The following is a 25192-nucleotide window of genomic DNA, read 5'->3' as shown; positions in this document are numbered from 1 at the left end:
TTCTTCCCCTTTCCCCCATTACACTATATCCTGCACGTCCTTTCTCCTTGTGTCGTGCTCACTGTTTTGCGTATATTGGCTGGCGTGGTAATGATAGTACTTTTGACCCCATTCGCCTGCCTGCTTGCCCCCCAGCAGACCGTTCCTTCCGGGAAACCGCCGCGCCTGCGCGTAGGTGGCTTGTCTCACCAGCTGTTGCTGTAGCAGCCGCATCAGCACCTGTTTTTGCTCGCCACCGTCATCGTTGCCATCGCCAGCACCATCTTTCATCTCCTTGGCTTGGCCGAAGGCTTGCGTTTGCTGCTGGTTCTTCCTGCCCTTCTTTAGGGATCCGCCGGGACTCTTGGTAGTGGCGGATGATGCGCTACCCGCCGAAGGCAGGAGCCCCGGGAAGAGATTAGAGAGTAGCGGCCGCAGCGTCGCGAGGCAGGCGCAAATTATGGAAATGTTGATCTCAACGCCACTCCACAACGCGACCTGCACGACGGGCCCGGAGGGTTCTGCTGCCGTGATGTACTGCTCGAGCGCGATAAGGCGGATGACCGAGGCGATTATCACGCTAACAAAGGTTCAGGAGTGAGTATTCAAATCAACAAAAGAAGGGATGGGAAAAAACAGTTAAAGGGGTATACGTAACCGGGCACACTCACAAGCCACCAAAACAGAACACCATCAATAGCGCCCGCTTCTGCCGAGACGATATTTGTAGGCGATGAATCAAAGGCACCGGTATGGCAAAGATAACAAGATCCATGATAATATTGCTTCCCGAGCACACATAGTTGTAGATACCGAGGTCCATGCAACGCGCTGTGCTCTCAGGAGAGACGCCGGCCAGTGGAAGGTCCCACATGGACGCCACCGGCCAGCAGCGGAAAACGGCGCCGAAGAGCGAAAAGAACCCGTAGACAACGAGGACGCAGACCAGGACGTTGCAAATAAGCCTCGTTCCAGGTGTAGGGAAGACGCGTCGGTACTGCCACACGATTGAGAGTTTGCAGAGGGAGGACGAGAGGCCCCAGGCCGCGGGGCCAAACCAGACTGCCTGTCACATATTTAATCAGCTTGCTCGTCCTTATGGAGATAGATATACGGGAGTCAGGGGTACGTGTTGGCGTATTTGTACATACTTTTAGAAGCCACCGGCGGCACTCGGGCTCAAGTTCGTGCAAGGGACGCCCAAAGCCGTGTAGAGTTGCTGTGATGAAAGAAGAGATGTGCGTCAACCAATGTCTCATTTAAAGAGAAGATGAAAGACGGACTAATTCGAAAAGGAATTCTTACCACAAACATGTGAAAAGTACCAGATCAACGACATAATCTGCAATGTTGGAAGACAAGAGATCATCTGCGTTAGTCGTGTTTCTGCTTTTCCTCCTCTCTTCCTATTTCTCTCTCCATCACGTCTAAAGTGGCCAAGCCAATGACCACGCAAGAAGTTTGATCTTTCTTTCCCTTTCCACTCACCAAAGAAGCGCCAAGGAAATATTCGTCCAGTCCAGCATTTCGGAGGATGCCGAATCGAGTATACAGGCGCAGCCCAACCACCAAACATGCCACGCCTACTAGCACTGTGATGGGTATCAAAATACTAGCCATGAAAAAGGTATAAACAAAAAAGAGGGTATGCAGTAAGTGCTGAATCAGGGAGTCATGGGAAACAAAAAAACAACAATATCCCAACTGTGAGATGGGAAGCAAATAAGATACCATGGGGGAAGGGGCTCTTAAGTCGTCCATCCAGCGCAGGTCCCCATGTGTGGGTGGAAGTTTCGATCTAGGCAACGGTGGTCCGAGTCGTCTTACATAATTAACCCATCTAAGCCCGGTCTCTTGGTATTAATAAGGGACGGGGAAGGTAGCTGTCTGCCCAACGTGGCGGAGTTCCTGTCTCAGCTTAAGCCCTGCTCGACAACATCAGCCTTAATATAGGAATCCCGCAGATGGAAGGCAAGAGAGGAGCCAACCAAAGGGCACGGGCAAGCCCGCCATGCAAGCGTGCGGGAAATGATGGGCCGGATCAGCCCAGAGCACATGGGGGCGGCCGGGGGCGGTTGTAAACGAACTCAGTAAGCACACGACAACCCTCAATCGGAGCCGAGTAACTCATTTTTGCGGCGCGGTGTCCATGTGGCCATGGTCTGTCATGGTGTGTACTGTCAGCAAGACGAAACACTGACAACAGCTCGGCGTTCTAAGCCCGCCAATGAGAGAAATTCGGCTTTTGGTCCAACCAAATCCTCGTATCGATTCGGCCCCGATATCGCTGGTCTACTCGATGGTTCTGCAGTCTTGCATCTAAAACTGGCCACTAAGTAAGATATGCTCTGTATTCTTGATGTGAGGATCGGCGTTTTTACATGGATGTGTACCCCTGATGTCTGGCATAAGTATGGATTCTTGAGAATCTCCTTGTTGGAGACTGATATCATGGTCCACATCGATGTCAATTGCTTCGACTGGCTATGGAATCTCTAAACTGTGGATGTTTCTACCCATATTGTCTATATATTTCTTTGTCTAGGCTGTATATCGCAACAACATCGTCTATCTGTATTAAACACTCAACTCCTCGGACGCCATATATCCATGGCTATGCCCGCCGCTCCACCGGCAAACCAAGTAGCCACAGTGAAAACCGCTCGTATGCTACCCTTCGCGAATCCGGCAGCACCCCGCAGCAATTCGGTTGTGGCCCCGCGGGGATCATAAAGTCCCTCTCGCAACGTTGACGCGATCCATTGGATATCCGCGCCCGCCTCCTGAATGGCCCAAGCGATGGGGAATGAGTCCTTCTTGGGTGGTGCCCTCACGCGCGGCCTAGACCCGGGAAACACGGCGGCTCCTCTCTTCCTCCCCTCGAGATCCTTCAAGGTGAGCCCATGGGCCTCGTGCCCTCGCTTCTGAACGCTCTGCTTCGTGAGCTTATTGCGGAGGACGTTCTTCTCCTTGGCGGGGAGGCCACGCCACCACTTTTTGACGGCAAGGAACATGTAGTGCTGCACCGCTGACTTCTTCTTGACAAATGCGGGATGGTGGAGAATCCTGAGAATCTCCTCGATGGTCTTTCCGGCATCGATGTCATCGTCGTCCCAGCATTTAACAATCCTTTGCGTGGCCCAGTTCGTGGTCACGGTGGCCACGAGACCGGCTGGTTGGTTGAGGACGTTGCTAAAGTGGTCTTTGGAAAGGTCAGAATGGCTTGGGTCGGATGCGGATGACCCGTCCTCGTATACTGCCGCCGAGGCAGCCTTGGCCGCTTCTTCGTCAACGCGATCCTTGGCAGCCTTGACAGCGTTCCGAAGTTCCTTGACTGCCGACTCGAGCATCACGGCAAGGAATTTGTAAACAAGCTGATCCGTGTATTCTCCAAGCTGGTTTGTGGACTGGTTCGGGCCTTGAGGTTCTGACTCTTGTGCGCTTTCTTGCAGCCATTTCTTCATTCTGTCGTGAAGATAGAGTACTGGTTCGATGGATTGCCAGAGGAGATTGGGGTTCGTGATGCCACTCGCATCTTCTTTAACCGGAGTAACTGGCGGGGGCTCGTCTTCGTTGGCCTTTTTGAAAATCTCTCCTATCGTGTCTAATTGCTTCATAAGGGGGTTGGCGTCGGACGTGAACTGACTCAGAGCCCCGAGCGCGGTTTTCACGAGATCGAATAACTGCTCAAAAGCCATGCCTCCGTACCCGAGCTTGGTTTCGAGTTCGCCGAGGGAGCCCTTGGACTGTAGAATGGCCATGTCATCAGCCTCGCCGAGCATGCTGTGAAAGATGTCGAGCATGCCGAACGTCCCCGTCACCAAGGGTGGGACTTTTCTGCCTCGCCAGCCCGGCGCAGTAAGCCTGCACTCGTCCCCGACGAACGCAAAGACGTCTCGCTCGCCAAGCTCAAGCAAGCAGAGCTCTACGTAGTTGCTGTGGGCCGAGAAATCTTCCAATGTGTGCAGTGCGGCCCCCAGGCGAATAAGGGACTCCTTGCGTGCGGCCGGTTCTTTCCGACCTTTCCTGCCCAGATCGATGCATTCTGTGAGTTGCTTACGGATGTAGTCCGCCGACGTATCCCATCCTTGGCCCGAATTGGCGATGTAGTTTTTCATCCCGGTGTCAGGGTCGAACTCGAGCTCCTTAGGGTCTACCGGACCACGGAGTCGGTCATCGACTTTCTTGGCATCTTCATCATAGCCATGGGGGTTGTCGATGTGTTCGACATGTGTGTAGCAACCCAGACGCTCTCTGGTGACATCGAATTCATCCGTGGCGAAGCCGAACTCCATGAAACCCATGACCGAAACGATGGCGCGGAGGATGGGCTCGGGGATACTTTGCAAGCATGTGGTGTCCATGACCTGAGAAAAGTCGCGTAACCAGTTGCCGAAGTAGATCTGTTTCCGCTGTAGCTGGGTGAAGCGATGCTGTGTTGCGAAGCTGAAGGGGAGGTACTGGAGAACCTCGGTGATGTCGCCATGGCGCCACACGAACCCATTGAACTCTGAGTCCAGAGGCAGAGAACCTGCGCCGAACGCAGTGGCGCCCCCGGCGAAGAGGGCGCAGACAAGGAAAACAAGGAACAAATGATGAGCTGACAACATCTTGGAGATTTCAGATCTATAGTACCAGTCAAGTAAGCCGAAGAGGAACTGGTGCTTTGCGAAGCATTGGTTTAGAAGTGCCTGTAGGCGTTGAGATATGTGGATATCAACGGGATAGCTGGAGCGATTGGCAACAAAGCAGCGGGCGGAAATCCAAGCATCCAGAATCTCGAAGCTGAGGCCGAAGCTGGGCGGATTGACCGAGGGGTTCGCAATATGCCTCAAAACTTCTGGCAGCTCCTCGTTATCCAAAGCGTTTGGCGGTGGCTGGTCAGAAAAGCCTGACACAAGAGAAAAGAAGAGTGCGAAGAGATGCCGCTGAGTGGATCACAAGATGTCATCGGAGAGATCGAGTTACCCGACTACTACTTGGCCCGATTCGTCCTAGTTCTCAAGATAGATTTTCGTTTCTGCATGCCACATGCACGTGTGAATGCACGAGACTGACAACTGAGTCTAAAGAAAATAAGAGACTGGGCTGAGGCGAACCTTTTCCAGCTCGACTCGAGGGGCAGCTCAGCTAGAACCCAAGGCTTATGGACCAATCAGACCTCCCAGGATGGCTGGTGTCAAGGGAAACCGTATACGTGCGTGCATTGAAGCTGGGCGTCCCGACAAAGAGAGCCGAGAGCCTATCCCCGCACCAGATTCTAGGTTCCAGCCTTGAACCTTGGACATCAAAAGTGCATTGCCTACACTATCGCCATTATCAGGAATACGAATATGTACATAAGGTAGGTGCTATGAGTCGATTGAGTTTTGAGTCCTATCTACAGGAAACTAGGGAACAAGGCATCGAGGCCAACCATTTCCCCATCATGCTATACCATACGATGGCAATCTGCACTCCATATCCCATGCGATCTGTGTTCGTGGGGCACATTGATGGGCCCAACTTGGGGGGATGGCTGTGCTCCGCTCTTCAACCTACGTCATCCGTCTTACTCGTGCCATGCCATCGAAGGTAATACCTCGACCAACAACTCGCCATCTCTCATGCTGGTGTTGATCCGAGTTGTCCTGGTATAACTGGAACTTCGATACTTTAATCCCCCTCTCGTCAATGAGTGTTCACCATCTGACCCAGTCGTCTAGGAGGTGCTGGTCGGGGTTGTATCCGCGTCTGTGTTGCCAAGGACGCTGTGAAGCCCCACCAGCGGGGGAGGGCGGTTGCTGTCGTTGCTCTCGGCAATGCCAAAGCTTCTATCGTGGTCCGACGTCGTCCTGGCCCTCTTGAGGAGCTTCAGTGAGCCGTAAATGGACGGCGCATTGCCGACGAAGATAGCGACGGCTATCTGTACCGACGCCCATATACTGCGTATGTTTTGGTTAGGCTGCTGGAAGATCTGCACAGCCCGCGCGATTGTGATCCCTATGCACATCAATCCCATCCCAACCAAGACATATAGTCGTGCTCTAGTGGACCAGCTATGTTTTGGCAGCCGTGTGAGGGGGTAAGCAATGATCAGGACCACGACATCTAGAACAGAATTGCTACAAGTCTGTAAGAGTAATTGCGCATAGGCCCGCGTGCAGTAATCAACTTCGGGGGCCTTCTTCCAGTACAGCTCGAATGGACGGCACTCGAGAAACGTGGCCAGAACGACGGCGATAAAGGTTGAGACTACCGCTATCCAGACGATACGAAGCGCCCAGGTCACCATGGTGACGCCGTGCACAAGGCGGGCGTAGAAGGATAGGATGAGGCATATCTGCAGCCAAAGGGTCGCTGTGAAGAGAATACGAGCTACCAGGACGAGGATCTCGCCGACCTTGGCTTCATCGGGATCGACGTGTTCGCTGCCTGACCCGGCCGGTGTTTCACCAACTGCGCCAAACTTTATGTAGTAATGGGTGGCGACAAGACGTCCAACGACGCTCGCAATCGAGGCCGAGGCAAGATAGAAGTTGAGATCGAATTCACGCTGACGCCGGAGTTCGAGAGAAAGACGTAGTAGGAGGATGGCAAGGCTCAAGGCCGACGAGATGTAATCAAGAGTCTCCGCGGTGGTGATACCAGACGGCATGGCAGCACGCACTGCGCATTCTGCATCTTCAGGGACTTTGGTAGGGGTTCGGACGGACTTGGGGGTGAGAAAAGGAATGCATGAATCCAAGAGACGCTTATGACAAACGATTGCAGACGTTCGGCAACATGGTGTGTATTTGGAGCCGAGGAGTTTCTGCAGTTTTCCCCGGCTCCTCTTGCCCTGTTTTATTATGCCCCAATGACGAAATCTCGGAAATGAGCCTGGGGCAATGGCAAATGTCCTGCCAGCGACGCCGCAGGCTGGCAGTTCTAGGCAGTTCTGGGGGCAGGCAGGCTCTGCTGGACACCAAACACTTGGACTTTTTTTCTTTCTTTTTTACTTTGCGCGACGCACCGTTGGGGGCGGAGACTAGGATGCAACCAGGCAAGATCGGCTAGGGATGCTAACCTGGCTAACCAAGGGTAAGGCTGCGCTGCTCTATCAACCGTCATTCCCTCCTGCCTGCCCCCCAACCCAAGCTTAATCAAACATCAGGAGGCCGTTTCCTTGATTTCGGGGGCGCTCAAACTCAATCGGGCTCGAGGTCGTGGTGTTCATGGACGACGGACAGCAGGCCAGTAGCTGTTTGGATTTGGTGGTGACCCGACTGCCCGGAACGAGAGGAGACTGGCTGTACCCCACATTTTTATTTATTGCTTCTGTTTGACTGCCTTCTGCTACGCTAACCGGGTCCCTTCTACGCCTGCCCACCTGCCATGACGGCCAAGAGTCGTTCCAGAACGTCGTCTTCGCCCGGATAGCTCCCCTTGATCGTGTCGAAAGCCGGCAGCAGCACTGCGTCGTCGATCTCCTTGTACTTGCCACACGAGACGTGCAGCAGGTTGCCGTGTCGGGTCGTGTCGGCCATCAGCAGCGCCGCCGCGCGCGCCACAGCCGATGCGGGCTGGATTTCGACGCCGATCTTCTCCATCATTCCCCGCAGGTTCGGAAGCACGCTACTGTCCGTCCACGTCGGTGCCAGAGTGTTGACCCGGATCGGCAGCTGCGCCACCTTCGTCAACGTGGTGAGGCAGCGGCCGAAGCCAATGACACCATGTTTGGCCGTGGCTATATGAGGTTTGCTTGAGTTAGATATGCCGACGGGGGAAAATATGCTGCTCAACATGCGTCACGGCAACGACTGTTGTCTATTGTTTTGGGGTAGGCCAGGAAGCACATACAGTAATCCGCGGCTCGAAGCCGTTGCAAGCCCGTTGTGGAGCCGTTGAGCACGATGCTACCACCCTCTGCCTGTTGTCGAATATGGTACAGGGCCAGCGTGCACGTGTTCATGAGGCCTTTCAGACTGACGTCGATCACGTCGTAGTTGGGCTCCTTCAGGTCTCCATTCTCGTCGACTTCCATCGACAAGAAGTCGGCGCGCGGGCCAAGACCGGCATTGGCGAAGACCGAGTCGATACGACCATAAAGCTCCTTGGCCCGCTTGAACATGGCGACAAGCTCAGCCCAGATGGTCACATTGGTCTTCACAAAGGCATACTCCCCCGCATTCGACGACTCGGGCTTGGCCGTCGGCTCTTGGACATCGGCGTTGACCACGCGAGCTCCTATGGAGAGCAGTAGGTCGATAGTCGCTAGGCCGATGCCTGATGAACCCCCTTAAGAGCCAAGAAAAGATCAGGACATTGGTTCGTTCGTTTGCCTCATCCAGCTAGCATCATCACCATCCTCAGGTCGCCGGAAAAACTCGTACCTGTGACTATCACCACCTTCCCTTTCAATCCACTCAAGTCATTGTCGTTGATAAGAAATTCGGCCATGGTGAGCGATATCCGTCGTGCGAGCTCGCTCGTGTGATTTCAAACTGCGATGGGAAACCAGTGCAAAACGGTGGAGAAGATGGAATAATCTCAGTTGCTCGCCTAAAACGAAAGCTGGCAGAGATTTAACAATTGCGTCCTCGGCCAAATACCTCCGTTACTGAGCGTCTTGCGCATCAAGCATGAACGCCTGAGGGGTAAAGGGTCTGACATTGGACAGACTACGTGTACCCGACCGCCACCTTTGGGACGCGACTGATGGGTCCTTACATACCCATATTATGAAGCTAATGGTCTGTCTCTTCCACGCATTTGCTTCTAGGAATATCACTACGGCTCAGAAAGGAAACAGGCCACGGAAAGGGACGAAGACTTGGTGCAGGTTCTATATTTATTGTTACTGCTTGCTGGTAGCTACTGACAGACTGCTAGCAGCCCAGCAGCCAGTTCGCATTCTCTTCTTAAAGGCAAATAATGCATCAGGGCTCGGTAAGTAAGCTCAGAGCGTTGTATGGCCTCGGCTTTGTTGGCCCAGGGTATCCCCACAGCGACTAGCCTCATCCAGCCCTGACGGCCGATCCAGCTTTGACGGCCGCCTGGTCCTCTCCAGCATGCGAGCTGCTTACTGTTTACAGTGATAGCGATATTACCGATTCATTAGGGCAAGGTGAGGTATGAAATACACAAACACACAAGCAACAAGTTCACTCTATCGATCTGCATGATATGATGCATTTCGTTGAATATCGACACTAGTCGAGCATTCGTTTCAGGCCGATCCTACTCGTGCTTCCCAACGCCGTGGTGCAGCTGCACCTGTAGATTTATGGGAGACAGAGCTTAGAAGCCATCTACGTCTACGTTACAGTCATCGAGCCACACACACCACGTCGCATGAAGACGGCGCCGGCGCTAGCGATTGGCGGCTCTCCAGAAACCGAGTCCGGGACGTGGAACGGTTTGGGCTCCGAGCCTTGCTTCTTTCTGTGCTTGCAGGCTGGCTAGCTGGGTCTTGCTCGCGTAGCACTGGCCCACCACTGGCGCCTGTTTCTGGATGCCCACTGATACGTCTATTAGTACAGTGTAATATAAATATCAGGAGTGTTTATGTGGGCTCTTGACAGAAACATTCGATGTATTTTCATGGAAATGGTAATCAGGGACAATAAGGTTTACGGCTGAGTCCTCTCACCCAGAAAATGTCAATGTCATAGCCTTTCCTATTATCTGCTCATTGGCTCTATCCTCAGTGGGTGCTTTTGACTGAGACGATGCCTGCTTGCTCTTCGAGGTCTGGGTGACTGTTGGTCCTTCAAAACCCCTGATGGCTCGACTCTTTAGTGGATAAAATGTGACGATCTGCTCCATCTAGAGCCCCAAGCCTAGGATCCTCGGGGGAACCAGCTTAGACAAGCCCCTTGACCCAATTGTATCCGCCCAGACAGCCTTGAATCAGAGGGGGCCATGGGGTTGGTTCCCAACGGTTATTTTCTACATATGTACATGCAGTATATCTGGGTTAGCAAGCTTACCCCATCCGACATATTTCTGTTTCCCTTGTCAACAACTTGTTGCAAATAATAAAAACACTTTGACTGCGCGGGATCTTCTTCGACGCAGGAGCCCGTCGAGAGAGACCCCGCCGTTATGGTGAAAGTGGCGGGTGAGGGAGTTCCTCTTCTCTACCTCACTATCGTGTTTTTGATCCTCTCATGGCTCACATTTGTGGTCAGAGTGGGAGTGCGGAGGTGGATTAACGCTTTTGGATCCGACGATTGGCTCATGGCCGGCGGTTTGGTATGTCCCCAATTCCCGGTGATATTCACGCGAACCAGTATAGCTAAGACGACCGTCACACTCACGCCGTAGATCCTCTATACTGTCACGGCATCCCTCGTGATCATTTGCTGTTTCTATGGCGCTGGCCAACACTCGGATGCGCTCGCCCCTGCTGATATACAGACCGGTACCAAAGTACGTTTCTCCTCCACGACAGATATACGGTATCCGTCTGGGACTGACTATATCGAAAATCCAAAGCTATTCTTCATCGCCGAGTTTTTCTACGCCGCTTGCACTGTGCTCGTCAAGTGCAGCATTAGCATGACGTTGCTGCGTATAGCCGACGCGCGCCGGCGTTTCGTTTGGACCCTTTGGGCCGTGATGGGCATGACCTCCATCATGGCCGTCGTCTTCATCCTCGTCATCGCTAACATCTGCCACCCCATCACCATGCTGTGGGGCGAGACTACCGACGGCACCTGCAACCCAAACCTGAACAGCAGCGTCAGCTTCGCCTTTTCGGCCGTTTCCATCGTTACCGATCTGGTATTGGCCACCCTTCCAGCCATCATGCTGTGGCGCATCCCCATGAAGAAGACCGTCAAGATCTCGGTAGTGGTTATCCTTGGAATGGCTGCGTTGTTAGTACATATTCCATTTTCTTCATTCTCGCCCGTGCAAAATTGTGAAGTAACGTCTGTTGCTGACTCACTGCTACTCTCTCTTATTCAGTGCAAGTTGTGCCACCATTATCCGACTCCGCTACCTGACCCTGTACAACGATCAAAGAGAATTCATGTTCAGCACTGGAGCGATCGGGCTATGGTCGATCCTGGAAGAAGGTATCGGCATCATCGCAGGCTCACTGCCAGCACTTCGACCCTTACTGAGTCTTCCCGCCGCCGGCGGCAAAGACCGAGACACCGGTAGCTCCTCAGCAAACACGAATCCTCTGGTGCCAAACGCGGCGCCCTCGTTCCAGTCAACTAAGTATCAGCAGCAGCAGCAGAAGCCAGGGTCTCTTCGGCCGCAAACTCACACGAGACAAGCATCGAACACATTCAGACTCAACGTCCTTGAAGCGGATTCAGAAAATAGCCATCGTACAGGAGGCTGGGGAAGAAAGAGCCGGCCGGGGTCGACAAAGGACGATTACGACGACGACGACGACGATGACGACGACAATGACGGGGACAGCCAGAAGCAAATCGTGAAAGAGGTCCACGTCAGAGTGGAGGCTGAAGATTTGGACCAGACCGCCTCAGACGACTGGGTCAGGCAGCAGGTGCTCGGCTGGGACACGGAACGACGAAGTAGTCGAGCAGTTCATGTTCCCAATTGAAAACACATCATGTTTTCTCTTTTCACCATTGACGAATACCCCAGCCATTGCACATTCTTACTACCCAGACACTAATGTGCGTTGCAAAGCATACACGAGCATACGGCGGCGACATACGATAGGTAAAGAAAACCAGCTCTATATTTGGTCCTTGACGGCCTCATTGAGCACGTTACCCCTATCACAAACACCCAAACCGGAAGAATCGGTGATCGTCCGACATGGTATGGCTACTACGCATAGGAGGCAACATTACATGCAATTTGTCACTGGCACAGCCCGCATTGGATTGCGCTCCGCTTGCTACAAGCTCCGAGACCAAGCTCCGAGACTACCTACTCGACGGGGGCGGCGGTGTGGGGGGAGGCAAAGATACGTTTACAACACCTATAATTCCACCTCCTTTTCTCATCGAGTGGGATGTGCTGCCGCCCTGCGCCGCCATGAAGGATTACCAGCTCAGCGTTACCAGCGCCGAATCCGTGATAAACCTGGGAGTCGAGTTCCATCGCGACCGCTGCCCATTTTGGAGAGGGGCGAGGTGGCGAGATGCGCGGAGGGTGGGAACAGAACGGCGGGGAACAATGCGATGGGGGTCGCCGGGCAACGAGCAATCATCGAGGGCGAAAAGTTCAAAGTGAAAAGCAATATGATATTTATCCCTGAGCTTTGGCTCCTATAGCGCCTCGGCTGCAATATCTAGCCTAATAATCGATGATGTCGTTGCCAGTTAGATTTGGTTTGACTTCTTTGCCCTCCAACCAGTCCTTGCATTTCTGATAAAGGATATCGCGCTCTGGACCATGGGCGTTGAGGTCCAGCTTGGGTGGATGGCCGACTCTGTCTTCGCACCAGCACAGATAACGATACCCGCTATGTTTGGTTTTTGCTCTTGTCAGCAGCTGATGTTATACGTGATTCTATAGGCTAGCTAGATGTAGGTAAGTCCTTACCTCGGGTACTTCTCCACCTCGGACTCGGGAATGTCGAAGCCACCCACGCTTGGGTTGACGACGATCATCTTGTCCTTGTCGAATAGAAGGGTAAAGAAGGCCACACCCCAGACCCCCTTGCGACGCTCGAGCAGGGCGAAGAAGCGGCAGTCGGCCTCGTTGTCCATCTCTTTCTCTTCTATGGTCACGCGACAGGTGATGGTGACTTTCAGCTTGGATACTGCGCGGTCTCCTTGGACATCGACCGTTTGTCTGCAACTTTTGTGTTAGTATACATTGGGGCATACAAAGGGTTTGTCTGTTTCAATTTAATCACCCCGTGACTCGATGTAGTATATGGAACATGCCCTTCTTCTGTTCGGCGAAGGCGGCTTTGGAAGCAGCGATGAACTGTTCGATGGTGCCCTGCTCCCACGAAGTGGTGATGTAGGCGCCGGGGTGGAACATGGAGCGATAGTTCTCCCACTCAGCGGCGTCACGGTACACAGGCCAACCCTCGCACAACTCGCGAATCTCCATCCGATCCAGAAGATGCCGTCGGTCCGGGTCTGACGCGATGTTTCGTGCGGCCTTGTCGGGTCGCAACTTCAACGGTGCTTGCTCGACGTGGTATAGATCTGCTGAAAGGGCGGGCATGGTGGATCGAGTTCAGGGGTATTTTGCTGACCGAAAGGAATGGTGTGAGCTGTTGGGTGTGTCTCACGGCAGGAGCTGACTGTGTGGTCTTTTGATCAGACTGATCATCTTGAGGGCTGCGGTACTCGCTGTTTATATACGCCCCTTTCTCTCTCTTTTCTGCACGAAGATGTCGTTCCATACCACCGGCAACATCATGTTATATATTTCCATCGTTCACGTTATTCACCACACGTCCTCAGGAGACACTGTTGTTTCTCAATTCCGGTTCAATGCCAAGTCACGAGATTATAGGATTCAGGTGGTCGGCGGTCGTAAGAGAACGGCGGGTGCATCAGTAGAGGAAGGATCACTGTGCCACGGTGGTGGGCCTGTCGCTGGTTGCGGATAGGCTGGGCAGCTGGGCTATCTCGAAACGTCTCATCCATACTGGGGAAAGCAAGGTTAAACTACCTCCGAGACATCCGATCCCGCAACGGGGAAACAAGCTTTATATCCCCCGGCTATAGCCCCGCCAGATACTACTTTCTATCGTGAAATATTTAACCCGGCTAAGTAACGGAGTACTTCTCACAGGCAGTGGTCTACTTCCTAATACTAATCCATTACCTCTCTCTATTTCCTACTATTATCTATCTTAAATAAGGTATTTTCCCCTTACTTTAATATAGCCCCTTTTATAAATTATATATTATAAAGATAATTTATATACTATATAATAGGTTTATAAAGTAGATAAAAATAAAAATTAATATATAATATTAATAAGACTTAATATAAGACTCTTCTTAGAAGCTAAGTGTATAAGCAGCTTCTATAGTGCCCTCTAGGTAAAAGGATTATCGATTCTATTATACTCGAGTTTATTTGTCAGTGAGGGGTTTTCCCCTTTCTTCTTATTTTTCTTCCTTCCTTAGCAATTCGTCTTTACTAAAGACGGCTCTCAGATCTTATTTGTGGATGATCAGGTCCTCACCTCTGTGTGATCGGAACTGGCTCTACTGATGCCTGAAGATGTGATGGGTTTTCTACTCATCATGGGGTAGACTCCTAGAATGGTAACTCGTGGCTTGGCTGTTTAAGTTCCTTTGAGTCCATTTATACGAGCTGACGTTGGTGTATAGATCAACCTCCCCTAGAAACACTATATGAAAACGCGGCATTCTCAAACAAACATTTACTTGGTGGAGTTTTGGGAATGGCCCTGATATAATTCATAGTGGCCCGGCTTAATTTCGCCGCGTGAAGGTATATCCTTCTTGAAGAAGCCGCATTGGCTTGTTGAAATCGCTACTAGTCTCTGTCGATACACGGGGGTGCAAAGTATAATACAATCCGACAACTGCCCAACGGCCTACTGTAAAAATTGAGCCAGTGTGGAGAGCATCTCTTTGGTATCTTTGCCATCCGCATCCTCGACCTCATCTACGCCTTCCATCTGCTCCTCAATGGAGGCTCTTATCGTCCGAAGCGTCTCGTCGCGCTCGGCGAGCAGAGCCGTGATCTTCTTCCGGGCCCCATCGTCCTCAGCCACGAGCCACGCCAGCACAACGTCCGTGGTCTGCAGCGAGAACAGGCCAGCGTCCAGTCGCCGCGAGAACCAGTCGGCCGCGTACTCTTCCCGCTCCTCGACGCTCTTCAGCTGCGCCTGCTCCGTGCGGATGTCGGCGTCGGCCCGCTCAACGCGGGCGGCGAATTGCCGCCGCAACTGCACGAGCTTGGCCGTCTTCTCGTAGTCCTTCTCCACGAACTTGGCCAGCGTCCGTATCCGCTCCGCTGAGCTGCCTGGCAGCAGGCGCAGCATGGACGCGAAGATACCGATCAGGTGCTCCAGGGTCTGGTTCTCGTTCTTCTTCATAAACATGGTGAAGATGGTCTTCAAGCCGGCGGCCTCGACAATCTTCTGGCAGACCTCGGCGCCGGCGGGTCCACCGGCCGCATGGTCCAGGAGCCGTAATGCTGGGCCCTTGCTCATTTTACCCTCCTTGAGCATGATGAGGCACAGCTCGACACCCTCTGCCTCTGTGAATTTAGCCTTTCCTTCAGCTTCATCAACCAAACAGGTAAGCGCCTCAAATAAATTCTCCATGTACTCTTCTTCTTCGCCTCCCTTTTCGGGATCCCGTTTCCGATAACTTGCTAACAATTGTAGCATGATGTCGGCGGCATCTAGTTCGGCAAGTTTCCGTCGGTTTTTCGGACTGGCCTGCACCAATATAGCCAGTATCTCGGCTGCGTACTGTTTGTTTTGGCTCATCCGCTTCTCTTTGGTTTGGATCCGTGCCAGTAACCACTTCACCAGGTGCTCCGTGCTGCCGACCGCTTCGGCGGCTGTCGTCCGCCTGCTAGCCAGGTTCTCCAGGACGCCCAATGCGTAGTATACACCGTTGCGGTCGACCTCTTCCTTCTCGTCGAGCCGCTCGAGGTTACTGCCTAAGAGTCCCAACAAGTCACCCTCAAGGGCGGCGTCAACCAGGCTGTCCCACTGCTCCTGCGTCGCGTCCACATCGTCGTTATCCGTCAGCTCGTTGAGAATCTCGAGCACATCGACCGAGATATCGCTGTTCTCGTGCGCCAGCAGTGACACCAGGGTGCCCGCACAGCCCAGCCGCGCGAATTCCGGGTAGAGGGCCGGGTTCTCGGTCAGAATGCTGAGGCGCTTGATTTCGCCGTCGAGGTCGGCCTCGCTCTGGATGAACTTCGATGGGTCGTCGGCGAACCTGGCGCGCTGCTCGGCGTTTTTGGTCACCAGCTTCTCGAAGGCGAGCGACGTCTTGCGCAACCAGGCGGCGTCGATCTTTTGTTCCGCGGGCAGCTCGACACCGTCAACGTAGTCGAGGATCTCGCGCTGGTCTGAGGTGATGCCACTCCCAAAGAAGCGCCCCTCTTCGTCGTCGCCTTCCTCGTCCTCCGGGGGCAGGGTCGGGCCGTAGTCTCCGTCTTCGTCGTCGGGAGGCGCGGCGGGCCCGGCTTCTATGTCGTCCTCATCTTCGACGCGGGCGTGGCGTTCGTCGCCGTTCTCTAACCGTGCGGATTTGTAAACCTGGCTGGGATCTCGGATTGGGTCAAGTTTGCGCTTGCTGCTGCTGCCGGCGCCCTGTGTGAAAGTTTGCTCGTTAATGTTCTCGTTCGCGTGGTGGAGGTGGAAAGATAGCGGTGGCATAACGCACCTTGAAAAGCTCGTCGATGCTCGTCATCGTGGGAATTGGCGCCAAACTGGCGTGATGGTAGAATAAAAAGATCGGAGTGATGTTCGAACGCCCGAGGTTTGTTGTTATTTTAATTCACGACAGCCTTGTCGGTGCTAAGCAACCAAAAATGTCCGACCAGGGATCAGGGAGCCACTGTAGCTAGACGTTCGCTTTGGGCGATCTGCAAGGGAATTCGAGTTACCAAAGGATCTCCCACGACAATCTTCGTCTTGTTGAACTTGACTGGTGTTTTTTCTGGAATCATCATATCTGCCTGCGTCTGGGCTTCAGCACATCAAACATTGCATTCGGGACTCGCTGTAATTTACCCTCAATCACCTCTGTACTGACGGTATGGGGATCTCAATAGCAGTCTCAAAATGTCCTATTTCCGGCACTTAAGAATGCCATGCAATCAAGTATCATCTAGCAGTTGTGGTCAATGGTTTTATTTGTTCAATACGTGGCTAGGTTGGAGTGCTAAGAATACAGCCGTGAGCCGGCCAAACAATAGCTTTGAATATGCCCTATCGTGCGTGCACTGTCATACTCGGCTATGTAAAATGGTTCGTTGGCCTCCGAGGAATGCGTTCTCGGTGCTCACTGAGTCAGACCTCTTTATAGGTCCCTGGATGTTGTCACTTTTACCACAATCGTTATCTTAAGAAGATACATCTTCAACATATCATATTTTCTGGTCCTTTTCTGGCCTTCGTCTGTTTTAGATTTTACTTATAGAAGGCGATCCTTTGCTGGTGATTCTTAAGCAACTTGGTTGGTTGTATCAAAGCCAATCCTGAAAAAGAAATATCATCATGGCTCCGACACTCATTCTCATTCGCCATGCTGAAGCATTGCATAACCTTACGAGCAAGTCCCGATTCGCTTTTGCGTTGCTCCCATGTCCCTACTAACCATTATTGTGACAGAGGACTACAATATCCGTGACCCAGAACTCACAGAAACTGGACATGCACAAGTGCAGGAGCTGCGGGCAAATTTAATAAACCATCCCGTGGCCCAGAATGCGGGACTCATAGTGACCAGTCCTATGATACGCACCATGCAGACTGCAATGGGGTCGCTGGACTGGTTAATAGATAGTGGCGTCAAGATCGAGGCCGACGCAGGCTGGCAAGGTATGCAACACGCCATCCCACTCCTTACCAAGTTATTATGCGCTGCCAGGAAAGGGAATAAGGGGCCATGTGCTTTTGAGTTGATCATATCTCCTCATCCGCAACACTACTGGCCACTACCGTCCAGGAAGAACAAAAGGAAACAAGAGAGAACTGGCTGACTCATGTTGTGACCAGAAAACTCCGCGAAGCCTTGCGACACCGGCAAGCCCGGCGCCGCCGTAGCGCTCGCGCCCAAGTTCCCAGCTGTGGACTTCAGCACGCTGGACCCAGTGTACCCCGACAAGATAACACCCGCGGGCTCACACTACTTCTGCACGCGGAAGGCAATCATGAATCGCGGGCAGGCTTCGCTACGGCGGCTACGTGACCGGCCCGAGAAGGTCATCATTGTTGTCAGTCACTCGGGGTTCTTGCGGCTCGGCGTGTCGGGCTGTTTCTACCTGAACGCCGACTACCGCATCTTCGACTTTGAGGATGAGGAGCAACCTGGCGAAGACGGAGCCCCTCAGATTAGACTCAGGCAGTGGGATGAAACCAAGGAGAAGGGCGGCGGCATGGGCAAGAGCTGGAAGGAGATGGTCGAGCTCGGCAGCGGGCTGCCGTCAGAGCTGCCCAACTAAATTTTGATAGACATAGATGGCTTGGATGCGTGTCGGACTTGGTGTAGGGTAGGCCCCATCGACAGTGTGTTTCGTACTAGAGCCTCGCAACATCGTCTTTCTGTACGAGTACAGACATAGCCCAGCACTACAATTGTCACTGCGCAACACATTGTCTTTGACGGAAGCGTGGACGACTAGAAAATCATAACTTGTGATATTGGCCACAAAGGGCTTTGATGCAACCCAAACCAGAACCCGTTCCTCTCCTATACTGAGCACACCATATGCAGCTGTGACAAACACACTCGACCTGAAAGGCTCGCGCTCCTTGTCAATTTATCCAACAACCGCCGCCGCCGAGAGACATCAGAGTAGGGGCCGGGAGAGCATAAGATGGTAAATCATATACCCCTCTCTTTCCTGTTTCCGCACAACCAGCCACTCGGCCAGACAACACCATCTCCTTCTAAGACCTGCGTTGAAGGCGACCATTGTTGGGCCAGTTCGGTTCAGTACAATGTATGCATATCTCTTGCTTTCTTTCCTATCATAACAGCGACGACGATGGTACAACCACGGCCACACGGGCAGGGACAGCCATACTTCTCTCCTGTCTTCCCTTCTCTAAACCTCGATATGGGGGGTGGGGTGGATCTCGAAGACGGCCTTCAGCAAATCGCTCACGACCTGGTCCTGGCTCTTCTTGCCAGCGTCCTGGATCTCCTTGATGCGGGTCTCGGCCTCCTTGTTGGCATCGTCCTCCGCGGCCTTGTTTCCGGCGCCGTGCTCCGACTCGAACTTCTTGAACTCCTCCTCTTTGGTCTGGCGGTACGAGTCGATTTCCTTCTTGGCCTCGTCACGGGCCTCTCTCACGCGCTTGGTGCGGAACTCGCGAGCTGTAATAGAGTTGCATGAGTTAGTTGAACAGTAAATAGGTTAGGCGGTCGAACAGAGCACGAGGGATATTATTGCTGTTGTTATTGGTTCGTCGCGGAGTATAGGGGACTGCTGGGGTTGATGGGGAGGAGTAGTCGGCGGGCGGGAAATTGGAGGCTCGATGCGATTGCGTACCCTTCTGCACGATCTTGGATGCCTCTCGCTCGGCCTACGGTTATTTGAGAGATGGTTAATTCTCACATCATGAAGCAGATAGTCGTGAGAGGAATGTCGCTTACATCAAGCAAGGTCTGAATGCCCTGGGAGTTCTGGGCCGACTGCGAGATAGCAAGTCGAGTTAGCATCCATCCATCGGTTTGGCTGCCAGGTTCAAGACGGCAAGCATACCATGTTGTTGGCTTGCAATGACCGATCGAGTCGCGGGGGGCGTGGTTGCTAGGTCGAACTGGCAAACTGGCTGGGCAGTTCTCTTGTATAGAGGTCTAATAAGGTATGGGCTGGGGGAGTGCCGTAGGTCTGGAGAGTTGAATGGATGATGGATGTCGGGGCTCTGAATGCATTCAACTGTCGCAACGCGGCATTACCTAAGTCAGCACGGCAGCAGCTGCAACAGCTAGCCGATACGCCTGGACTCTTCCTGCTTGGTTGACGTCGGTGTCTGTCGGTGTCAGGCCTCAGGCGGAGCTAAGCTACTTGTGACATGGTGTGGCCCAAGCTCCCGCCTGCGAAATCCTTAATCGGTGGCAGATGGGTATTTGGGTAGTCGCCGGCTCCCCACGATAACGACCAGAAGGAGGTGCCATCATAGAATAAGAACCAAATAGCTGTGCATCGTTCATGAGACCATGTTATAGAAGCCCCCTTCGCCAACCTCACACTCCCCGCTCTTCCTCATCCATACAACATGTCGCAAGCCTCCAAACTCACCCTGGCAGGCACCTCGCTTTTGGCCCTGGGGACTGTGGTCTTTGTCCACTTCCAACAGCAATGTATGTTGTTCTGCACCGTAACTATGTCATCAATGGGATACTAATTTCTTCACAGTTGAGAAGGATGTATGTGCATTTCTCTTGTATTTTCTATCTCGCCAAGAGAGCTTCCTAGGCGAGAGCAGCGCACACTGCACACGCTGGACTTCACCAGGTTCTACCATGACATCGCAAATTGCGGGCTAATGCGAGAGATGTACAGGCAATGCACCAGGGTGTCGTCAGAGATATGGAACAGCAGCGTGTCAAGAAGGAACGCCAGCTAGACTTCGACATGCAACGCGAACTCGAAGCAGAGTACCGGAAAGGCCAGACGGTCAAGGACAGTGTGGCGGACTTGGAACAGCCCAAACGCTTCCAAGGGAGGTATCATTGATTCCGGAGTGCTGGGGAGCCCGCATCGCAATGTATACAATCTACCACGCCTGTACGATATGGTCGGTTTTACGATCTACGAAGAAGGAAATCTCAATATGGGAAGCTCCTACACCATTGCCCCCGAATCACATGACTTTCGGTCGAAGTCCGCCTTGGCTGGATATTCGGTCTGCAGCTCACACAATCCACGAATGGGTTGAGTTGAGCTGAGTTGACTCAGCTTATGGGCGTTGAGGCGTCTAGGCCAACGAGTCAGCCACGAGGGGCGACGGTGTGGATACTGTAGCACCTAGGCCAACCCGGCTTACACCGGAGCGAGAGAGAAAAAAAAATTACCATGTGCAGTCCAGGGACAATAGGAGATTAGAAAAGGCCCAAATTCCAGCCGTTCAGATCGTCCTGATCCGGTGGGTCTGGGTCCTAGCTGAAAAGGCCCTGGGGAAAATGTGTACGTACCAACATATAAATCGTGCCTTTCCCTTTCTTTCCTTTGTTTCGTTCCTTTCCCCATCTCCGATAACTGGCCACACTTGCCGTCAATTTCCCCGGGAAGTCATTGCCGATTTATCGGACGACGTTCGATGGGCGCCGCGGCTCTTCCGCTGCCACCGACTGGCAGTCTCCCTCCTCTGCGCAGGCCTGATACCTTAACAGAGCAGCAGGTCCTATCAAGCTTGCAGAATTTGGAGGCCATTTACTGTCCCATCCCGCTGTCTTTCGTTTTGCAGTCGCCCAAAAAGGCAAAGAAGCACATACTGCCTGTTGCGCCCACACCCCCAGTTGACTCTGGTTACGCTTCAGAGGATGAGAATGGCAGCAAGGATGCGGGAAAGGTGAAGGAAGCTTTGCTGGCACTGCGGGCTGATGCGTTCGAACGGGACTTCGCCATCCGCTGGCTGACGTCCTTCGTTTCCCGCGCAGAGGAAATGGTTCTCATTCCCGACGATGCGCGCCAGCTCGCCACCGATAAGGCGTACTGCATTCTTGAGTCCTTCACGAGCACCTCGGAGGAGGAAGGGCAGGAAGACGAAGGCATCGTGCGCGACTTCTCCTTCACGCTATGCTCTTCGGCGCCATCGCCAGTGACAGGCTCGCACAGAAATGCTATTAGTGTGCGACTAACCGACGGTCCGCTGGCAAGCACAGACCACACCGCCGTCGGCCTTCAGAGCTTCGCGGCCTCCATCATCTTGCCCGAACTCATGTGCGCTTCGCCAGGCAGGTTCGGACTCGATGACCTCGCTAAGAAGGATGCCCCCCGCATCATCGAGCTCGGCGCTGGAACGGGGCTCGTTGGACTTGCCCTTGCGCACGCGTTACCACATCTCGGGGTCGCGCAAACAAACCCCCTGATCGCCACGGATTTCCACCCGGTCGTTCTTGAGAACCTGCGCGCCAATATCACCAGCAACTTTCCCGGTGTGGAAAGCCCGCCGGTAGACGCGTGCCACCTTGATTGGTCGGCACCGTCCCGCGCTGCGCCGCTGGATCGCCCGGCCGACATGCTGGTGGCTACAGATGTCATATACGCCCCTGAACACGCCATCTGGCTGCGAGACTGCGCTTCGCAGTTCCTGGCCCCTGATGGCATCTTCTGGGTACTCATTGCTATTCGAACGACGGGCAAGTTCGAGGGAATCAGCGACACTCTTGAGGCCGCATTCGCCGCCAAGGAGTGCCCCACGGATGCCGATGGGCGCGTCCTATCTATCCTCGACTCAGAGACACTTGCGAAGCAAGAAGGCCTTGGACGAGGGGACGAAAGCGGTTACAAGCTGTTCCGCATTGGCTGGAAATAAGGACAAGACAGAGATGACAAACACGAGAACACGAATATACGAGACACTTGGAAGAAGCCGCACTTAGAGTCATAGATGTCAGCCGCCCTGACAAGAACTGTAGACAAAACAAATAGAAAAAGAGGCTAGACAATATACTTAGAGCAAATAGAAGAGGTGCTACACCAAAATAACAACCTACCATGTCCACCCCCTCCTCCCACGTACGGCGTGCCTGATCTCGCCGGCTGAACGACATGTGATGCATACTTACACGCTGACAGCACTATATGTAGTTGCTCGTAGCCGGACAGCCATATTGCTCCTGCCGCAATATCGTGCCACAGCAGCATCCGGTTCGGAAGTCCGCCCTCTCTCCAGGAGCTGGAAATTGTCGGTCAAGTGGTTGGAGGCAAGTTTTCTCCACTTCTACCGCCCAGCCCACAAGCAAGTGCCAAGTTCGCTTCGAGATATTCTACCCGTGGCTAAATACCGAGAGATGGTGCTAGCCAATGATTCAAACTAGAGATTTCCCAGTCCATAATTCAGGACCCAGGTTGCTCCTTGGTCAGGTCTAGCCTATTGAGTCCAAACTCGCTTTCCTTTGGATTCCAAGGTACTTCGCCTGTCAGGTCAACACCGAGCAAGCTCAAGTATATCGAGATCATATCCGGTGCACAGCATTGCCGCCCAAGTCCTGAGTGGCTGGACCCCTGACCCGACCCCCCAGATCCCAAATCCAGTCATCGCCCCGTTCTCAGCTTTGACGAGCGCTGAAGAAAGACAATGACCCGTTCGTTTACATATGCAAGGGCGCCGACCTCGCAAGATGTTCCTGGTCCCAGCTGCCGGATGATCTTGCAATTCCTGCGTTGACGGAGGAAGAAGTGAGCGGCTCATTTGTTCATCCTTATTATACATACTTAGGAAAAGGAGGTCTCTCAAGTCCATTGTCTCCCTCCCCCCACTACGTCTGCTACTAGACTGCCATTGTTTGGAAGGCGCTTGCCCCTTACCGTATCTCCCACCATGCCATATCTCACTACTCCGCAACCCCGGATTATTATTGCCGGTGCAGGCATTGGCGGTCTAACTGCTGCTCTTTCATTACACGCCGAGGTAAGAAAATACCCACAGACCGAGCCGCCGCAGAACCCGACTTGGCCTGGCCACATGATTCATCCGCATACACTAGGCATACTTGACATGATACGAATTAAGGGAATGATTGTTAACACTTCTACTCCTCCGGGCAGGGTTTCACTGACATCCATGTCTTCGAAGCTAGCGCCCAGCTGACCACACTAGGCGTGGGCATCAACGTGCAGCCGTCTGCGGTGCTGATCCTGCGGAACCTGGGCCTCCTGCCCAAGCTACAGGACATCGGCGTCGAGACACAGGAGCTGAACTTTTACAGTCGCCATGGCCACCCGATCCTGTCGGAGCCGCGCGGCGTGAGCGCGGGCTACCGCGTGCCGCAGTTCTCAGTGCACCGCGGCGAGTTCCAGATGCTGCTGTTGGATGCCGCTCGAGAAAGACTGGGCGAAGACCGCATTCACCTCGACCACGCCCTCGCCGCATTCGAGCAGAAAGACCAAGAGACCGGAGGCGACTCGATCACGGCCACGTTCACCCGCCGCGGCGACGGCAGCCCTGCCGCCATCCCGAGCATGACGGGCGCCATCCTCATCGCGGCCGACGGCATCAACAGCCTGGCCCGCCGCCTGCTGTACCCGCACGAGGGCCCCCCGCGCTTCTCGGGCCGGATCCTCTGGCGCGGCTGCGTGGAGCGCGAGTCCCCCTACCTCACGGGCGCGTCCATGGTGTGGGCGGGCCACGCCAACCAGAAGTTCATCGCGTACCCGATCAGCGGGCGGTCGGCGCGCTCCGGGAAGTCGCTAGTGAACTGGATCGCCGAGCTGCGGGTGCGGGCCGAAGGCGACCCGGACGTGACGCCGCCCGTCACGGACTGGACCAAGCGCGTGCCCAAGGAGCGATTTGCGGGCCCCTTTGCCGAGTGGGCGTGCGGCGGCCTGCGCATGGCCGATCTGATCGACAGCACCGAGAACGTCTTCGAGTTCCCCATGTGCGACCGCGACCCCGTGGACCGCTGGTCGTTCGGCCGCCTGACGCTGCTCGGCGACGCCGCGCACGCCATGTACCCCATCGGGTCCAACGGCGCGACGCAGGCCATCATCGACGCCGAGACGCTGGCCAAGTGCCTGCTCGATCACACCACCAAGACGGACAAGCCCGACTTCCCCGCCGCCCTGAAGGAGTACCAAGAGGCCCGCCTCCCGCCCACGGCCCAGATCGTCATGGCCAACCGGGCCAACGGGCCCGACCACGTGCTGCAGCTGGCGCACGAGCGGGCGCCCGACGGCTTCGCCAACATCTACGACGTCATTCCCAAGGAGGAGCTCGAGAGCATCGGGGCCACGTACAAGGCCATCGCCGGTTTCGAGAAGGACGCCGTCAACCTCAAGGCCGACGAGACGGAAAAGCTGGCCGCGCGGTTCACGTCAACAGAATAGAAAGCAGCCGGGCATACACATTCTTAGCCAATGAGCATAAATAGAAGCATGTGGTAGTTCGGCCTTGTGGATTGAACGGCTGGAAACACGGCTCTGCCAGCGATGAGATATATTCATGACGGATGGAATAGACACCGGAGCCAGGTACATACTTTAGTCATGGCTCACTCCATGGGCCCTGATACGACTACGGAGCAGACGTAACTGCCGTTCAGCATACTCTCCATGCGTCCTCGTGCTCCGTAGTTCATACATACCGACCCCCTGTACTCCTGCTTAGTGATAACCCAGTCATCATCTCCAAGTTTCAACCGCTCGCTCGGTGGATCTCTGCCGTCTATTGCCACCCTCTGTCTCTAGCGTTCTTATTATGTAAGCGAACTCACGATGGAACACTGTCTGAGCAGAATCTGAGGTCCCCTTGATTTCTGCCCTGATGGCCAAGCCTTGTGACAGACGCGAGTCCAGATAACAGATGCCACCTGGTGACGTTTTCCTTCCCTCTCTACAGTCGCATCCCATCCGGGCGGTCGAGCCAGTGTGCCCAAGGCGGAAGTCTGCTCCGGCG

General features: G+C 53.9%; 12 protein-coding genes across 12 annotated transcripts; 5 read left to right on the top strand and 7 right to left on the bottom strand.

Annotated features, from left to right (window-relative positions):
* Window positions 1–18: 18 nt before the first annotated feature.
* Window positions 19–853, bottom strand: PG998_004939 (uncharacterized protein; the record flags this gene model as incomplete). The annotated part of the gene is made up of 2 exons (XM_066871757.1): window positions 19–559; window positions 651–853. 2 exons carry the CDS (start codon window positions 851–853, stop codon window positions 19–21), a joined length of 744 nt encoding a protein of 247 aa, XP_066731854.1.
* A 1711-nt stretch (window positions 854–2564) lies between these two features.
* Window positions 2565–4589, bottom strand: PG998_004938 (heterokaryon incompatibility Het-C; the record flags this gene model as incomplete). Its single annotated transcript, XM_066871756.1, has 1 exon — window positions 2565–4589. The coding sequence occupies one exon, from the start codon at window positions 4587–4589 to the stop codon at window positions 2565–2567; it is 2025 nt and encodes a 674-aa protein (XP_066731853.1).
* Window positions 4590–5680: 1091 nt separating this feature from the next.
* On the bottom strand, window positions 5681–6616 carry PG998_004937 (uncharacterized protein; the record flags this gene model as incomplete). The annotated part of the gene is made up of 1 exon (XM_066871755.1): window positions 5681–6616. The coding sequence occupies one exon, from the start codon at window positions 6614–6616 to the stop codon at window positions 5681–5683; it is 936 nt and encodes a 311-aa protein (XP_066731852.1).
* A 700-nt stretch (window positions 6617–7316) lies between these two features.
* Window positions 7317–8400, bottom strand: PG998_004936 (uncharacterized protein; the record flags this gene model as incomplete). Its single annotated transcript, XM_066871754.1, has 3 exons — window positions 7317–7687; window positions 7801–8238; window positions 8334–8400. 3 exons carry the CDS (start codon window positions 8398–8400, stop codon window positions 7317–7319), a joined length of 876 nt encoding a protein of 291 aa, XP_066731851.1.
* Window positions 8401–10047: 1647 nt separating this feature from the next.
* On the top strand, window positions 10048–11524 carry PG998_004935 (uncharacterized protein; the record flags this gene model as incomplete). The annotated part of the gene is made up of 4 exons (XM_066871753.1): window positions 10048–10197; window positions 10270–10374; window positions 10441–10823; window positions 10915–11524. 4 exons carry the CDS (start codon window positions 10048–10050, stop codon window positions 11522–11524), a joined length of 1248 nt encoding a protein of 415 aa, XP_066731850.1.
* Window positions 11525–12228: 704 nt separating this feature from the next.
* On the bottom strand, window positions 12229–13113 carry PG998_004934 (uncharacterized protein; the record flags this gene model as incomplete). The annotated part of the gene is made up of 3 exons (XM_066871752.1): window positions 12229–12397; window positions 12478–12729; window positions 12794–13113. The coding sequence occupies 3 exons, from the start codon at window positions 13111–13113 to the stop codon at window positions 12229–12231; spliced, it is 741 nt and encodes a 246-aa protein (XP_066731849.1).
* A 1354-nt stretch (window positions 13114–14467) lies between these two features.
* On the bottom strand, window positions 14468–16310 carry PG998_004933 (uncharacterized protein; the record flags this gene model as incomplete). Its single annotated transcript, XM_066871751.1, has 2 exons — window positions 14468–16210; window positions 16284–16310. The coding sequence occupies 2 exons, from the start codon at window positions 16308–16310 to the stop codon at window positions 14468–14470; spliced, it is 1770 nt and encodes a 589-aa protein (XP_066731848.1).
* An 895-nt stretch (window positions 16311–17205) lies between these two features.
* Window positions 17206–18066, top strand: PG998_004932 (Phosphoglycerate mutase-like protein; the record flags this gene model as incomplete). Its single annotated transcript, XM_066871750.1, has 2 exons — window positions 17206–17443; window positions 17621–18066. 2 exons carry the CDS (start codon window positions 17206–17208, stop codon window positions 18064–18066), a joined length of 684 nt encoding a protein of 227 aa, XP_066731847.1.
* A 606-nt stretch (window positions 18067–18672) lies between these two features.
* PG998_004931 (uncharacterized protein) lies at window positions 18673–19383 on the bottom strand (the record flags this gene model as incomplete). The annotated part of the gene is made up of 4 exons (XM_066871749.1): window positions 19333–19383; window positions 19224–19262; window positions 19120–19153; window positions 18673–18944 (listed from the first exon to the last, which is right to left on the bottom strand). The coding sequence occupies exons 1-4, from the start codon at window positions 19333–19335 to the stop codon at window positions 18673–18675; spliced, it is 348 nt and encodes a 115-aa protein (XP_066731846.1). The 5' UTR covers window positions 19336–19383.
* Window positions 19384–19849: 466 nt separating this feature from the next.
* PG998_004930 (uncharacterized protein) lies at window positions 19850–20310 on the top strand (the record flags this gene model as incomplete). Its single annotated transcript, XM_066871748.1, has 3 exons — window positions 19850–19934; window positions 19990–20000; window positions 20137–20310. 3 exons carry the CDS (start codon window positions 19850–19852, stop codon window positions 20308–20310), a joined length of 270 nt encoding a protein of 89 aa, XP_066731845.1.
* A 583-nt stretch (window positions 20311–20893) lies between these two features.
* Window positions 20894–22111, top strand: PG998_004929 (Protein-lysine N-methyltransferase EFM2; the record flags this gene model as incomplete). Its single annotated transcript, XM_066871747.1, has 1 exon — window positions 20894–22111. The coding sequence occupies one exon, from the start codon at window positions 20894–20896 to the stop codon at window positions 22109–22111; it is 1218 nt and encodes a 405-aa protein (XP_066731844.1).
* A 1008-nt stretch (window positions 22112–23119) lies between these two features.
* PG998_004928 (uncharacterized protein) lies at window positions 23120–24624 on the top strand (the record flags this gene model as incomplete). The annotated part of the gene is made up of 2 exons (XM_066871746.1): window positions 23120–23209; window positions 23347–24624. 2 exons carry the CDS (start codon window positions 23120–23122, stop codon window positions 24622–24624), a joined length of 1368 nt encoding a protein of 455 aa, XP_066731843.1.
* Between the last annotated feature and the right edge of the window lie 568 nt (window positions 24625–25192).

Source organism: Apiospora kogelbergensis (assembly GCF_038363985.1).
Source record: "Apiospora kogelbergensis strain CBS 113332 chromosome Unknown utg000003l_segment0_segment0, whole genome shotgun sequence".
NCBI classification, from domain to species: Eukaryota; Fungi; Ascomycota; class Sordariomycetes; order Amphisphaeriales; family Apiosporaceae; genus Apiospora; species Apiospora kogelbergensis.
Note: the sequence above shows the minus strand (reverse complement) of the source record. Positions and strands in the feature narration are given on the sequence as shown.